Here is a 15,786-nt window from a genome sequence, read left to right on the forward strand (position 1 = left end):
CCTGAAGGGATTCTGGAGGGGTACATACATGGGGGCAAAATCATGGCTCTCTCCCAGCCTGCTCCTTCCCACATAGCTCTAACCCTGCCAGGGGCAGAGAGGGAGGGACTGAGGCGGGCTGCTCGCAGCTGCCCTGGGCATTTGGATAAGGGAAGCAGGGGCCTCTGGAATAGGCTGGCTTTCTCGGGGTTGTAAGAATGTGGGAGATGCGTCTAACACAGATGCTAGCCTCGCTTTGTGGAGGAGCAACCCCCTTCCTGTTTCAATACAGTGGCCCAGAGGGGCTGCTGTCTCCCTGGGCCTTTGTTCCTGCCTCTGGCATTTCAGTCAGCAGCACTCTGCTTCCTGGAAAGAGCCACCATCCAAGTCCACTTCTTTTGGCCAAGAGTCTTGAACGCACAGCGGTCAGTGGTGAGTTGGGGGCGGCCGAGGGACAGAGCCTCTTTGTCTCAAAGGTGACAAAAGCGCGCTGCGGCCCAGCGGACTGCGTCTGGGGACTCCAGCCCTGACATCCCGAGGACTTTTGGAAAAAGAGTTCCAGAAAGTAGCCCAGTTTATACACAGAGGTAAGGACAAGGTTTGGAAGTCGGCCACTCTGAACTGTGGATGGAGTTTCTGATTGGGACCGAGCAGTTGAGACCCAGCCGCTGAAGGACTTTCCATGTCCAGGTGGAGTGCGGGGGGACGAGAGGTCACCTCAGCAAACCATCTAGTCTGTGAGAGGCCGGTAAACTCTTCCTGCCCCAGGAAGGGGGCACACAGGAATCATTTCTGAGGTCCACTTTGACACCTGCGGCTGTCATGTCCCCACTGCTGGGCGCACACTGACAGCTGAGGCTCGGGTGTGTCTCTGGGCCCCACTGAGCCGTAGCACGGCACCGTTCTAGAAGCCTGTTCTATTGCCTGTGACAAGAACACCTGTCCAGGTTAAGAATCCTCACTGCTCTTTCCTTCCGTACCTCTCCCGTGTCACATTTCTTTTGGCCAAAGTTCTAGCTGAGGGTAGTTGGGCTCTGGGGACAGACAGGAGGAGATTCTGGAGGGGTACATACATGGGGGCAAAATCATGGCTCTCTCACGGCCCACAGAGGACTCATTTCGTCTCTTGCCGGCACAGGGATAGAACTGACTCTGCAGATTCAGAATGACGTTGGGGCCAGGGCCACCCTGAAGGAGTTCAGAGAGAAACTGGCAGGGGACGAGAAGCACCAAAGGGCCGTCCGGGCTCTCAGGGAGGAGGTGGAGAGCTTCGCATCTCTCTTCCCTCTGCCTGGCCTGCCTGACTTCTAGAGGAACCCGCACCTGCCCGGGAACCACTTGCTCAAGGACCCGGTGCCCTTCTGAGAAGAGACGAGCGGCCCCACGCAGTACCCGGCTGTGTCAACGTCTCTGTGCCCTCTGAGGGGTATTCTTTTGCGACTTTGCTCAAATTACCTCCTTCACGAATCAAAATTTGTTTTTAAGACCCACTGTTAGTAATTTAGTAATTCTGGGACAAGTTATCAGGGGGTTCACATGTGACCCTTTCTCTCAGCTGTATAAACAGTTCTTCTGGAAAAACGAAATACTTAGACTGGCTTCAGGGCAGACGACTGGAAAGACCCCGGTAGGTGTACTCGCCCTTCTCTGAGTTCCTGGGCTTCCCCCACACTCTGAGATAGACAACCACCCGAGTTCGGAGCTGCCACCAGCTGCCCCTTCTTAATACCTTGTTACGCGGAGGGCTGCCAAAGGACGACTGACTTAGGGCTGTCACAACTGAGGAGGGAAATTTTGAAGCTTCTGGTGAGTTCTATACAAGGTGCCGTGGGCTTTCTCCACAGCAGCTTAGGACATCATAGGAATGACCTCCTTCACCCCACCCCATCCCTGGGGAGTGCCAGGTCCCATCAGGGGTGAGAACCGGGGGGCGGGGGGGTCCTGCCCTGTGCCAGATAACCAACTCCCTCCTGTAATCAGGAAACCAAATGTCACCTTCCCAGAGAAACTTTATTTTTCACAAAGCTGAAGTGCGAAACATAGATGACCGTTTTTAATAATAAGCACAATCAAATTTTTAACCACAGAATGTCTACAAGAATTATAGCTTTAAAAAATACAACCAATTTTTATATTTCAAAAATATCTGAACTCAAATAAATTAATTTCTTAAAAAGTACACTTCTCATACTATTTGTTTGGCATTTACTCTGGTTAAACTCTGGTGCAGCCACACCCACGAGGCGCTGTCGCGCATGCATCCGAGGTGCGGACGCTGTGACGCGCGCAGCTCACGTGGTGGGAGGACTTGGCGTTCACACGAGGGGACAGAGGAACATGCAGTAATAAAATAGCTTTCCAAAAATAACAGATACAAATTCATCACAGACTATGCTTTTCACTGCAGCCTTAAAAGGCATTTTTTTTTTTCAACCCAACCTGTATAGCCAGCCAGCATTGGGCAGTCGGTGGGCGAGGCACCCCATGGTCCTGCCTGGAGGGTGCCCCTGGGGCCTGGGGTCCAGCACATTCTGGGCATTCACTCCAGCATGGGTGGGGACGGGCTGCTGCAGACTCCATGGGCCGTGGGTGACACACCAGTCCCCACATCTCTGCCTTATCTTTGGGAGCCGTGATGCTGCCAAGCCGGTCTGAAGTTCAGGGGCTCGGCTCCTCCCCCAACTGAAGACAAAAGGCCATCTCCAAGGCCCCCCCCACCCCCCCATGTGGCCTCCATTTTGGAGCTGAACAATCAATCCCACGAAGCTGGGGATCCCTAGCAGCAGCTTAATTCATTGCAAAGTGCTCGGGCCGCCGCCCCCCTCCCCCACCCCCCTCTTCCCCATGGCCGTAACCAAACCTTGACAGGTAAGACCAGATTAGGTCAGGGCTCACAGCTTTCTCCTTTGAGGGCTCAGGGACACTTGGTGTGTGCTCAGACCTTTTCAGCTGGGACTGGTTGTCTTTCCAGCCAGAAGTAGAAACTTGATGCTTTCTCTTTATTGCAGTCTGTTAATACCGTATCTCTGAAAGATTCCAGTTTTGTCACTTTCTATCACAGTATTGGGGAAAAGCCAGAGAGCTGGCTGGTTGGCTTCAGAGCACAAACCAAGGCACTTTCTTCTGAGCTTCTGAGCTTTTAAGGAGATGGGAAGCAAAACCGGATTGCTGGCTTGGGAGATCAGTTCCTGTGAAGGTGGTTCATACTGGCCGATGGGTTCCCCAGCAGCTGAGTGTTACCAGCTGGGCAGCAGCATGAGATGCTGACCTGCCTTGCAACACCAGGTCCGGGGAGGTGGGGGCACACGTCCGGCACTGGTGGAAGTGGGTGGTCGGTGTGCAGGCAAGTTCTTTAAGGCTGCCCTCAGCCTCCAGAAACACGTTGCTAAACTGTAGCTACCCTGGCACTTGGGGTACAATCTGTTGGCCTCCCTAGGATTTGAACTGGGCTGTGTTGTTTGTTGGAGGTGGAAACCTACAATCCCTTGAATATAGCAACAAAGAAGTTAAAAAGCTAGATGGGAAATGACAGGGGGCCTATCACGGTCCATTTCCAAATTCTGGTGCCATTCATCCTGTAACTTCAGCCACTGTAGTAAATCATGGACAAGTCACCAATTCTAAAATCTGAAGATTCCACCAGGGAAGCAAGATCCCTAGGGAAATGGGGAGGTGTGAGGCAGCAGCCCAGGTCGGAGCACCCCGAGGGCCGCGGTGCTACAAAGGCTTTGACTCCTCTCACACAGAGCTTCTGGAAATCACTACCGCCGGACTGCTAGCCTGATCAGCCTGCTCTCAACCTGGACCTGCTTGAAAAAGGGGTGGCTGGAGGCGGGGAAGCGGTAATGGGTTGGAACTAAAGTTGAAATAAACCCCAGAGAGACACTTTTGGTACCTGGGCCTTCAAAGTGAGTTCAGGACTGACAAAGTTAATAAGAGGCACGGATGTCCTCTATTTTCTGTGAAGTGTTTTAAAAACGTTTTATTTGAGACAAACCTCAAATGAAAATTCTTAAAGAGCTCAGTCCCACTGCATAGGGCTCCCCACACCTTAAGATTTACAGATGTGGGACTTCTAGTGGGTTCCAGTTCTCCAAAGTGGAAGGGATCTGGGAAGGGCAGCTCCACTGTCTCAAGTGCCTGCCCAAAGTGGCTCTGTCCCAGGACCACTTTGAAATCCCCCTGGAAAGAAACACTTGGCATCCAGCAACCCTTTGAAACTGCCACAATGGAAAGTTAGACTTTAACCAAAATTTCAAACCTGGGGTCTACCTACTGGTCCATGAAACCATGAAAGGACGACTCAAGGGAGACACGCCTTCCTCACTTGCTCTTTCTGAGGCCGGCCCCAGGACGGGACATACCTGTTCTGTTCACACCCGCCTGATCCCTTGCCTCAGAATCCTGGGGCCTCCAGAACCATCCCTGAGACAGAGCTTCCACAGAGCAAACCCCCTCCAAAGTGACATCTACTTCACACCATGGTAGCGATGGCTTTAGCTTCTAGAAGGCCCCATATGCCTGACCTCCTGCCTTGATCAGTTTCCCAGGTGACGGTACGGTTAAACTGTATAGAATCCACAATGGTGTGAAACAGGAATGAAAAGCAACGGTGGTGCCGATGATCACTTTCAGTCTTGTCATCCGGACCCCAGAGACCTCTCCCGCCTTGGAGATAAAATGCTGTAAGGTCACGTCCCTGGGGGCGTAAGCAGAGAGCAGCGAGCCACCCAGTTAGCAAAGCGGCATCTTGAACACGAGGGACACTGGAGGCAGCAACAAGGGGGGCAGCCCATGGAGAGAAACAGGCTTCCTACGCAGCCCTCCCCACGTGCAAACACACACTTCGCATCTCGAAGCTGCCAAGCCATTCCTGGCGACTCTTCTGTGTGTGAACATATGCAATGGGCACGGGTACAAAGAAAACCCGTGGGATGTAGACAGACCATCTGCCTCAGTAGGTTCTTTCTCAGTCACAGCCTCAGAAGCAAAATCACACACCCTCTGCCAGGGCCGTGGGCCCTGACCAGAAGCCAACGGCCAGGGGCTGACGGGCCGCACCCTCGTGCGTGAAGAGGAGCCGGGCCAGGAAAGGGCCGCGGGAGTGACGTGACACCAACGCCCCTCGGGGTCCTGCCTCCCCGACATGGCCTCCACGGTGCGCCACAGAGCCGACAGGTGGGCAGGTCTCGACAGCGAGACCCCAACTAGAGAACACGGCGCCCAGAGATGCGCACGTGCATGCTCAGGAGCAACCGCACTGTGGCTGGTCCGGCGGCACAACCGTCTCAGGACACGTTAAAAAGCAGTCATACTAAAGAGTTCTCCCTACTTGGAAGAAAAAAGCAGCCATAAAAAAGAAAAAAAAAAAGTATAAAAATTTCAAGGTTGCAAGAAACCCTCCGTGTACAAACCAATGGCAACTGTAAGGAGCGTCAGGGAGGTCACGGCGGGTGAAGCAGGAGTTGTCTCCTTCCCCGAAGGGAGGACTCACATGGGGCTGGGAGTGAGCTGCTGTGAGGTGAGTGGACCTGGGGTACCTGCATGGGGCAGGAGTGAGCACTGGTGAGGTAACCATATTTGGGGGGCCTGCGTGGGGCGGGAGTGGACAGCGGTGAGGTGCATGTATTTGAGGGCACGGCGTGGGGGCAGGACTGAGCAAGGGTGAGGCCCACGTGGGGCAGATCCATGAAGACAGCCACATTAAGGAGGCTTTCCTCCTTCCCGGAGGAGACCCTGGCCCTGGGTTCTCGCCAGCTGGGCTGCCCCCCCCCAGACCACGCAGCTGAGCAGAACCCCGCTGTCGCCGTGCCCACGAGACCCTGCAAGAGGTAGTGAAGTGGTTGCAAAGGTTTGCTGCGGGTGGAGGACTGGGGGTGGTGACCTCTGCCGAGTCCCAGCATGTCTGCAGACCTTCCCCAAGAGCACAGTGTACACTCACGGCCGCCAGAAAGGCTGGTGGGCTACGCCCCGGAGGCCTGCTGGCTCCTCATCCCTTGCACCGTGCTGATGGCCTCATGGCCCAGAGGCCCCGCCTGTCTCCTGGGCCCTCCAGCTGCCAGAGTGGTTCTCACTCACGAGCAGGGACGAGCGCCCGACTCGAGCCAATCCTGCTGCCCCAGGAGGAGCAGCTGCAAAGTCCACCCACAGGCACTTCCGTGCCTAGTGAGGAAGCCAGGACCCAGACAGGGTGCTGCTCGCTCTCCCTGCAGGCCTGGGGCCCAGAAGGTTCCATGTCTGCCACCACCCAGCGGAGGCAGAGATGCCTCCCTCCACCTCACTCATTTGGGGGGCCTCCTCGGGGATGACGGGCTCGAAGGGGCCCGAGTGAAGGACCCCAGCTGGGATCTGAATGAGGCAATGGACGTTCTGTCGCCCTGTTTCCCACTAAACCGTTCCAGCGAATGCGGTGCTTCCCTTGATCTCGCCGCCCAAGTGTAGGGGAGCTGACCGTGCCAGCACGCCCCTCCCGTCCGGGCTTCACCTTTCTGCCCCTCATCCCGCCGCATCGAGAGAGTGCTGGCTCTCTCCCGGCCTGCCTCCCAGTCCTCAGGAAGCAGCCAAGCGGCCCCCTCCCGACCCCAGGGGCCACTCCTCGCCTGGCGGAGCGGCCTGTCACTGTCCTTACTGACGCCGGTGAAGAGCCAGGTGCCCGCCTCTGCCCGAGTCCACCTCCCAGACCGCCGGACGCCACCCGGGAACCAGGGCTGCCACCTTGGGTTCCCTCCCCCGATGACACCAGAAGTCTCAACAGCTCAGAGGACCGCTTGCTCACGCCAACCCCTCCCCTCCCCGTACCCTGAGTCATAGGTCTCGGTCACAGTGGCTGGGGCGGGACCTCAGATCTTGTACAAGAAGCTGGGGACGTAGTCGAACCTGAGTGTGGGGTGGCTGGTCCCGGGAGCCTCCTGCGTGTAGTGCAGCTTCAGCAGCTCGGCCAGGTACTGGACCACCTTCACATCTTCGTTCACCAGGCCCAGGTTCAGCTTCAGGAAGCTCGCCTGGCGGCTGGCAACCACTTCCTCGGTCTCCTTGTTGTGGGCGGGCAGGTGCAGGTGGTGGCAGAAGGCGTAGAGGAAGGCCTTGGAGCAGAGCTGGGTGAGCATGCTCTGGACGTGCAGATAGTAGGTGCTGCCCCGCTTGATCTGAGTGCGGTGGTCGGCCAGCCGGGGCACCAGGGTGCCTCTGTAGAGGGGGCAGCGGAGGGCTTTGTTGTCCAGGTCCAGGACGCTGGTGTAGCGGCTGTAGCGGCTCAGGGCGTGGAGGGTGCCGGCGCCGGCAGGGGACGCCACTCTGAAACACACAGGCCAACGTCAGGGGGAAAGGCTTGCGGCTGGGCCTCCCGGCTCCGGGGCCGGCTCCCGCCAGCCAACGCCCACTGGCTCTTTCTGGGCAGCAAATCTGATCATGATGCTCTTCAAACGGCTCCTCACCCCCCTCGGGACCAAGTTCAAGTGCCTGGGCGTGGCCCACAGGCCCCGCGTGACCCAGTCCCCGCCTGTTACTTTCACAATGACTTCCTTGCAGCCATGCCACGCTTTCGGTAGGGCCTCAGAATCACGGGCCTGAATGCTCCACCCGGAACACCCTTCCCTTCCATTTGTACTTGCTTCTATACCAACTCAAACCTTACCTGGCCACCTGTGATTCCCTCCTTTGCTTCTCTACTCTTTTGCTTTGTGACCTCGGCCAAGTTCCCTAAGCCTTCTGAGCCCCATCTGTACGACAGAGATAACCGGTCCTGCCTCACACGGTCACTGCAGAGACAAAACTGGTCGTGTTTAGGACAGCGCCTGGCCCTCAGTCTCATCAGCCTGGCACCGAGCAGGGTGGGGCCGGCCACCTATCCCCCGTCTCTCCCACCGCACGGAGCTTCTGTGGGCCCGGGACTAGCTGATTTGGCCTCCTGGCCCACTGCCCGCTATGGCGCCCACGGAACAGAGGCAAGCAGAGGGCTTGCTCAACGAGGGAAGGGGTCAGGGTGACCCGCCCTAGGAAGCAGCTCTTTAAAACCCTCTAGGATCAGTCTTCCCAGAGCAGCCAGAGTCTGCCAGCCTTGCAGTCTGGCAAAGGTCTAGCTGACCAGAGATTTCACGGACTGACCCACGTCTGGATTTGAGAGCTTGCGTTAGGCCTCAGGTTATTTTGTACAGAGGACTGACAGGCACTTGGGGGACTAAGGCAATCTCGTTATATTTTTTCCTTCCTGGGTGGTGTCACGTCCTTGTACAGTTAGTAGCATCTACTATACACCAGGCGGTGACCTGGGGGCGGAAGAAGGGAGTGAGGCATGAGCCTGGTCAGCCGGGAAGAAAAGACATGCACACAGGACCCGGAGTGAAAGGGGGAGGCTGGGCCAGGAAGGTTCTGGAGAACAGCCTCGGAGCTGGACCTTACAACAAAGGTGGGCTCCGAGAACCTGGGACTACACAAGAGCAGGGTCGCAGAGATGAGAAAACAGCCACATTGGCTGTGCGTCCCGAAGACCATGAGGCAAGCAGTGGGCTGTGGCCCCCATCACGTGGGCGACGAGGAAGCAGGACGTACAGGCGGCTCACTGGCTTCTCGGGGACACGGGCCTCCTCAGTCACACTACCAATGTGCTCAGGCAGTTCCCGAGGCACCCTTGCCCCGCAACCCCCACCCCAGGAGGGGCCCAGTCCGTAAGCCAAAGGCCTCCTCGAGCTGGGCACATCCAGCCCCCCGGGGTTCTGCGCGGCAGCAAAGCCAGGCCTCACCCCGTCCTCCTGCTGCTCCATTCTAGCCACTGGTCGTGCTGAACACCTTGCCTCAGGCCCAGCCATTCCCGGGGAGCTCTGGCACCCCACACCTACCCCCACCTACAGAGCACCGCTTTTTCAGAAGATGCTGCTCCGTCTGACTCTTCCTCCATGTGTTTCCCCACAGCGCTCCTCACCAGGGGCCGAGGCAACATGGAAAGAGGTGAGCCCACACCTCTGGTCCTCGGCGGCACTGAGAGCCCCACGCTTCACCTCCCACACCTGTCTTAGATTCCTTACGGTCCGTCCCAACGCCGGGGGTAGGCTCTGGGCGGGCACGAACACGGAGGCCCAGAGAGGGGCCGTGGCTCACACAAGGTCCGCCAGCTACAAAGTGGTTGAGCCGGGACTCGACCGAGGCCTCTGACCGCCCCCCCCCCCCCCCCCCCGTAACTAGCAGTTCTTCCCGTCGGTACTGAGCTCTGTCCGGGGCCTGTTCCTGCGACTTGGTAGCAATACACTGATCCTTCATTTTGATTTAAAATAATAGGAAACCAACGTGATTATCTGCCCATCTCGTACCCACAAGTGATGGAGCCAACTCACGAGCATCTCCAGGCAGGAGGCCTACTTTAGGGAGAAAAAACATCAAGGGCTAATGAAACTGGCAGTTGTGGGGGTGAGAGTCAGTTCATCATCTCGGCTGGTTTTAGCTGGAGTCGAAGTACCTGACTGGGGAGAGACTCTCCTGGGTCACAGTTCTCGGATTCCAGATTAACCCAGCACACGGGCTCAACCCCCTCTAGAGCGGAGCTCCCCCGGGGCAAGGAAGTTCACGGCCACACAAAGGCCCCTCTTCTACTACTACTCTTTAATGCTGATCCTCAGATGGGCCTCCTCTGGCCTCCCAGTTTCACCACTGGCGCTGCCTGCTGGGCTGACTCACCGCCGATACCCACAGCTCTGAGCACTTCAAAGGGCGAGCACAGCACAGGGCGTTACGTTCTTTCCAGATGTGACCCTTTCCTGCAGCTCCACACAGGGAGCCCCAGAAGCCCTCTCACAGGCGTGTGCAACAAGCCTTGTTGAAAGAATGAGAGAGAGGAGAGGCCTGGTCCAAATCCACACGGCTGACAGGGGAAGCATCAGGACCTGAGGTCACAGCACCCACAGAGCCCCTCTCTACCCACCCCAGGCCACGACTCCACGGCTTTTCATCTCAAGACACGCTCAGACGGTGTCTGCTGCTCACCTCCCAGGATTTCCTTGCGAGAGCTGTGGCAAACCCAGTCCCTACTGCAGTGACACGGCCCCTAGGGAACAAGGCCTCCAACCCCCACCCACTGTATCTCACACCAGAGTAGGACCTCTGGAGGCAGACCTGGCTAATACCCAACATCCGTGCACGCCCAGAAGGTTTGAGAACATGAGCAACAGGAGACACTTCCCCACTCGGGGCTGTTTGCAACGCTCTCGTCTGTCGCTTCTGATGGGCCTCTCGGCTTCACAGAGGGATGCTTAAAGGCTCCAAAGCCGGGCTGGTGAGGGCCACACTCAGCGTCTACTGCCTCGGCCTGCCTCCCTTGACTCTGCATGCATCCCCGCTAGGTTATCAGAGACGCACTCACACTGATCAGGCACAGACCAGATGCAATGGGCCTTTCCACACCCGCTCTCACGAGACGGGTCTTGGCAACTCCATCTGCAGATGCGAACAGCCTCAGAGGTCAGGCTGACAGCGTGGTGACGGAGCTGGGACCGGCGTGAAGGACCGGCCTTTGAAGACCGTGCTTGCCCGGTCACAGGGACGCACCACGGCTGACTCGCCTTATGATTCTGGCAGTGGGCCGAGTGGCTAGCACTTCATAGTCCTCTACAGATATTCGGCAAATGATCATTCAGTGACCCAACCCTCTCATTTTCTAGGAGGGAACAAAGCCTCGAGTGGAGGAGTGACGTGCTCAGGCGCCCACGGTGGATGAACACCCTGGTGGGGCCAGCCAGGGACGCAGACCACCTCACGCCTCCTCCACCTCAGGGAGCCCGCCCACCAGCTGCCCTCTCCTGCAGCCACAGACTTCATGAACTGACCACAGCAGGCTGCCCAAGGCAGCCCCGCCCAGGCCTCAGAATCCTCAACGCAGCCCTCCAGCCACGAACCCAACGGGACAGAGCTGGCGTAAGAGATGAACTTCTTCTGCCATCCTGGCACATTCTGAGGAGGGAATTTTGGGGAAAGCCCTCTGGGAAGGGCAAGACTGTCCTGAGCCAGGTCCTGGATAAGCCAGCTGACAACAGACCCAGGGGCGTTTTACATTCTCCATCTCTGGGGGAGGAAAAGGGAAAAAGGTCAAGGGTTGGAGCGAGGGGAGTGACTCGGAGAAGAGGTATGTGTCTGCAAGGGGCACGGACCCGTTCTTCCACCAAGATCAGGGGCAAAAGCAATCCCTGAACAGCCCTTGCCTTGCTGGGACAGACGGGTTACACCCGAGCACAGAGCTGGCAGCAGCAGAGGGACCGGATCCTGGGAGGAGGGACAAAGTCCGCAAGGGCGCCCAGTGCAGCCTCTCACTCCTGAGCCTGGTTCTGCACCCATAAGCGAGGACCCCGCTCGGTGGTCTCCTGTGCGGCCCGGGGAAGGGGCTGGCCCAGGGGTCTGGGCCACGTCACACCAAGTCCCCATGTCATCACTCTTCCCCCACACTGGCAAGCTCGCCCTCCTGGTGCCTCCAGCGAAAGACCCCAAGCCTTCCCCAGGCGCCCCTCTCCCTCGCTTCCCACCCGTCACTCAGTCGCCCCCCTTTGTTTTCTTAGAACGCGCGACGCACCCGCTGTTGGCACTCTCCTCTCTGGCACCTGTCTCCCCTCCTCAGCTATGAATTCTTCCAGGGCAGTGGCCTTGCCCAGGTACCTGCAGACGGCACCCCAGCACCCCACCAGCATGGCCAGTGAGCCGAGGCGGGCCGTGGAGGTGCCGCTTGCTTATTAAATGCCACCACCACAACCCCGGGGAAAGCTTTTTTATCCTTTTAATTTACTGTTTAGTTTGAACACGCAGCAAGGGTCAGAGCGAGGGCCGGGTGGCTTCTGCAAGAGGGGCAAACGCCAGGCAACTCGGGTGGCAGGGACCTCACTGATAACTAGGGACCGATGCAAAAGGAGAGTCGGAAAATTGGAACAAACAGTTCCTGATTGCAGTGTTCTCTCTTCCCGTGCAGCACGGGAAGCACAGACTGGCTGTGTCAGCACCTCTGTTTTACAGATGGGCCAAGTGGGGTGCAGAGAAGGAAACGTGGAAACTGAACACCGTGCATACCCCGAGGGAAAGAGACCCTTGGGCCCAACAACTTGCCAAGCAGTATCTGGAAAAAAGAAAAGGAGTCTACTGCAACACAAGTATTGTGGGAAAATGAGATAGAAAGCAATCAAACAGAGAAAAGAGGAATTGGCTCTTCCGTTTCCTTATGAACACACACTCCTAGGGAAAAAAAAAAAAAAAAGACAGCCTCCTAAGGCAAATAGGACAGTGGAGTGAAAGCCACCGGCGCCCCCTGATGTCCCTGTCACCAGTGATGGCTGCCACCTTCTGAGACAACCACGGCCCTTTCTCAGAAGCCAATGTCTCTTCAGTCCTTTACACCATAGTGTGAATTTGAGAATCAGCGAGAACCTGAGATCTCCAAGTTCGGCTGTTCCCCAAACCTTGCTGGACACCAGATAAACTCCAGGTCTCACCCCAGACCAAGTGAACCAGAATTTCTGGGGGGTGGGGCCCGGAAGTCCATGATCTAAAAAAACTCTCCTAAATAATTCTGACACGGCAGATCGCAGACCAGGGTTGGCAACCGCCTCGGAACGGCAACCCCTCATGCAAGGAACGAGGAAACAGAAGGCCAGAGAAAGGAAATGATCTGCCAAAAGTTACAGAGTAAGCTGGTTAGTGTTGAGGGCCCAGTGTGGAAGCCAGGTCGCCCAATTCCGGGCCCACCTCGCGACCCTGTGCACCTCCCCCAGAGAAATGTACGTCTGAAGCCTCGTCTCTAACGGGACAGGGCCCTTCCCCACCGCGGGTAACCAGTTACCTCTGCAGGCCAATAAGCTTCCACTTCTGAAAATCCATGATATGCAAAGGAGAGGAGACCCAGTGCTTCACCGGCTTGGCGAAACGGCTGTGGCTGGGGACAAAGATGGACAGCGCTGTCACCAGCTTCCTCACTATGGCCTCATCCTCCCCTAGGACGACAAGTGTCCTCCCGCTGAGCAAGGAGTAGATGGCCGGGTGGGCAAAGGGGTACTGACGGATGAATTTTAAGGCGTTCTGGCCAGCCCTCTTTTTATGCCTCTCGGAAGAGGGGCCGGTGGGGTGAGCAGAAGAGGGAGTCCTGTCCGAGCTGGTGGAGGCTACACTGCTCATGTTGCTGGTAGTGTCTGAGCAGTTGTCCAGGCTGGTCTTACTGGCATCCCGGCTCGCCAGCAGGCGGTTCGGATCCAGCTCATCAGCAGGGAAGCCTTCGGAACTGTTGTCTCGGGAAGGGCTGGCATTTTCCACGGCAAAGTCCACGCGGAACCCCTGGTCCTTCTGCATACAGCGCTGCGGAGGGATGCTCACTACTCCGTCCTGCTCCGAGGGGGTGTGGGCTGGAGTGGAAAGGGGCACCCGCAGACTGTCACTCTCCTTCCCAATGCAGCAGGAGGAGTCTATTTGTGACAGGGGATTTTCTAAGCTGCCCTCCTCTGCTTCACCCAGCTCCGGCGGGCTGACGCTTGCCTGGAAGTGGATGGCTCCCTCACTATCATCTGCATACGATTCTTCTTCGTTAATGGCACTTGGGTAGCTGGCCTTAAAATCGTCAGGGATGAGGGCCTCCGAGGGGCAGGTGCTGAGGACTTCAATACTGTCCTCGCTGATGGTCCTGTGGCTGACCGCTTTGCTCCGGACCACCTGGGGGCTCAATGGCACCGTGAGGCTGGCCTGGCTGTCAGACTTAGGCAGCACAGGGGTGGACTTCTCCGTGCCCAGAACCTCGATGCTTTCGCCACTGCTGATGCTCCCTTTCATATCCGTATCCAGGAAATCCAAGTTTTCCTGGGGGTCAAAACTGCTCACTTCTGTCACCTCCGCTTCCCTGTACTCATCTCCAAGTTCCTGCTCCATCTTGATCGGCACGGACTCCACACTGGACTTGTAGGAACCAACGCTAATTAACACTTGAGGAATCGGACATTCTTCCAGAGACCTAGAAGGCGGCCTGCCGGGAACGGGCCTAGGGGGTGCGCTCTCTTCTTTCTCTGCCACCCTGTCATCGACCTCCACAAAATCTTCAAAGAGGAAGTTTGTTATATGCTGTTGTTTTAGAAGTGCTCTGTCAATCTGGCTGGTCAGGAGGTAGCACAGGTCTCCTCTGAACATGTGCTCTATGTGGCTGAGCTGAGCCAAGGTCTGGGTGAAATACTCAGTGTCACAGAGCTCTTCCAGGGTCTTCAACTTCTTGTCAAAACACTTGGTGGACTTTGCTTTGATGAGTTTCGGGGTATAAGCAGGCCTGCAGGTGTAAAGGTCTGGGTCAGCAGACTCATCAGGGTTAGAGGTAGTGGCTGCCTGGCTGGCCTGATCCTGGGTGTGCTCCGTCTCCCCAGAACACAAAGGAGACCCCTTCAACTTCCGATGAGGGTACGAGCGGATCTGCTTCAGCAGGTCTTGATGTTCAATGATGGACTTCTCCACACTAGCCAATTCATTGGCTTTCTCAATTGCCTGAGATGAGTAAAAGCCTTTGTCATTGGCCTTCTTCTGGATCTCTGTTTCCGTGTGCAGCACTGTCCTGGTGTAATCCAAGTCTTTCAGTTTTTTTTCAAGTTCTCCCGCAAATGCTTTCCTGTTGCCTGTCTTCAGGCACTCGGAAGCTTTGGAAAATTCAGCTGAGAGCTCCTGAAACTGCTGCATGATTTTGTGCTGGTCCGCTGAGATATAAGCCATGCAAAAGGGCCTCACAAAGCCCCGGGCCTCCAGGTCGTACAGGGTAAGGTGGTGCACATACGCAAAGGCTCCCTCCTTGGAGTCTCCCAGCACCACCTTGGAGTCCTCCACAAAGTTCAGCTTGGGGTAGGCAGAACCAGGGGGATGGCCCACAAAGGAGGCCTGGTAATCCACAGACATGATCCGCAAGGAGAAGTAATTGAGATCGAAAGTACCAAAAACTTTGGTGTCATTGGGGATGGTCAGCAAGGGTTGGGGTCCCACCTGCTCGGAGAACTCGGAAATAAGGATGAAGTCCCGCGAGAACTTGGCCCCGGACAGTTTGGACCACGGGTTGGCTCCCTGGCTGGCGAAGGGGAAGAGTGGCACCGAGTACTCCTCGGGCAAGGCGGGCTCATTGTAAGGCTCCTCCTCGTACTCCTCCTCTTTGGTGAAGGCCACCACGTCAGGGGCGCTGATCATATTTTTAGATATACGGAGAGAACATTGAGAGGAAGGGAGAAAGAATGAGGGGGTAATCAACGCAGGGAAGCAAGGCCTCAGGAAGAGGAAGCAAAGTCCCTGCGGCCTTCTCTGCGCCCTCAGGGGTACTAGGCTGCCCCTCACACTGTCGAAGACTGGAACTCCCTCAGTCCCCTCAGAGGTAGAGCTCCTCCAGAGCCCTCAGAAGCCCATGGACTCCGCAGGTCCAGGAGACCCGGTAGGCCGGTTGCCCTCCTCCTCCTCCTCCTCCTCCTCCGGCGAGAGCGTCCGGCGCAGGACACCTGCAGCGAGGTCACCGGCACTCCCCCGAACCCACCGCGACAGCAACAGCCGAGCCCTGAACCGGTGCCTAACGCGGGGCGACGGGCCGCCGCAGGGGCCAGTCAAGCGTTGCCGCCCCCACGGCCCGAGGACAGAAACCGTCGCGGCTCCGCGGACGCCACAACCCGGGGCCAGCTACCGCGGCGCCGCCATCTTGGTGTCACATGATTTGTGGGGTCTGAGCCGCGTGACCCGGAAGCGTCCGCATAGACTTCCGAGCGGGACAAAAAAATTGCGAGCTAGCGACGGGTTTGGGCAGAACTGCCCGGCGGCCTCTCCCAAGGACGAATCGACTTACAAACCGCT

At 57.1% G+C, this 15,786-nt stretch overlaps 2 protein-coding genes across 2 annotated transcripts in view; one reads left to right on the forward strand and one right to left on the reverse strand.

Moving 5' to 3' along the window:
• SHMT1 (serine hydroxymethyltransferase 1) overlaps positions 1-2,158 on the forward strand; it is a 24,129-nt gene extending 21,971 nt beyond the window's left edge. The window contains exons 10-11 of the mRNA XM_073881497.1: positions 417-566; positions 1,118-2,158. Of these exons, the coding sequence (XP_073737598.1) occupies positions 417-566; positions 1,118-1,290 (323 nt within the window). The 3' untranslated portion in view covers positions 1,291-2,158. The remainder of the gene's footprint in view (positions 1-416; positions 567-1,117) is intronic.
• On the reverse strand, positions 1,971-15,754 carry SMCR8 (SMCR8-C9orf72 complex subunit). Its single transcript, XM_025864086.2, has 2 exons — positions 12,782-15,754; positions 1,971-7,272 (listed from the first exon to the last, which is right to left on the reverse strand). The coding sequence occupies exons 1-2, from the start codon at positions 15,136-15,138 to the stop codon at positions 6,819-6,821; spliced, it is 2,811 nt and encodes a 936-aa protein (XP_025719871.1). The 5' UTR covers positions 15,139-15,754; the 3' UTR covers positions 1,971-6,818.
• Positions 15,755-15,786: the final 32 nt, after the last annotated feature.

This window comes from Callorhinus ursinus, unplaced genomic scaffold (genome assembly GCF_003265705.2).
Source record: "Callorhinus ursinus isolate GAN/ISIS: 27379988/994484 unplaced genomic scaffold, GSC_fseal_2.0 scaffold43, whole genome shotgun sequence".
NCBI lineage: Eukaryota > Metazoa > Chordata > Mammalia > Carnivora > Otariidae > Callorhinus > Callorhinus ursinus.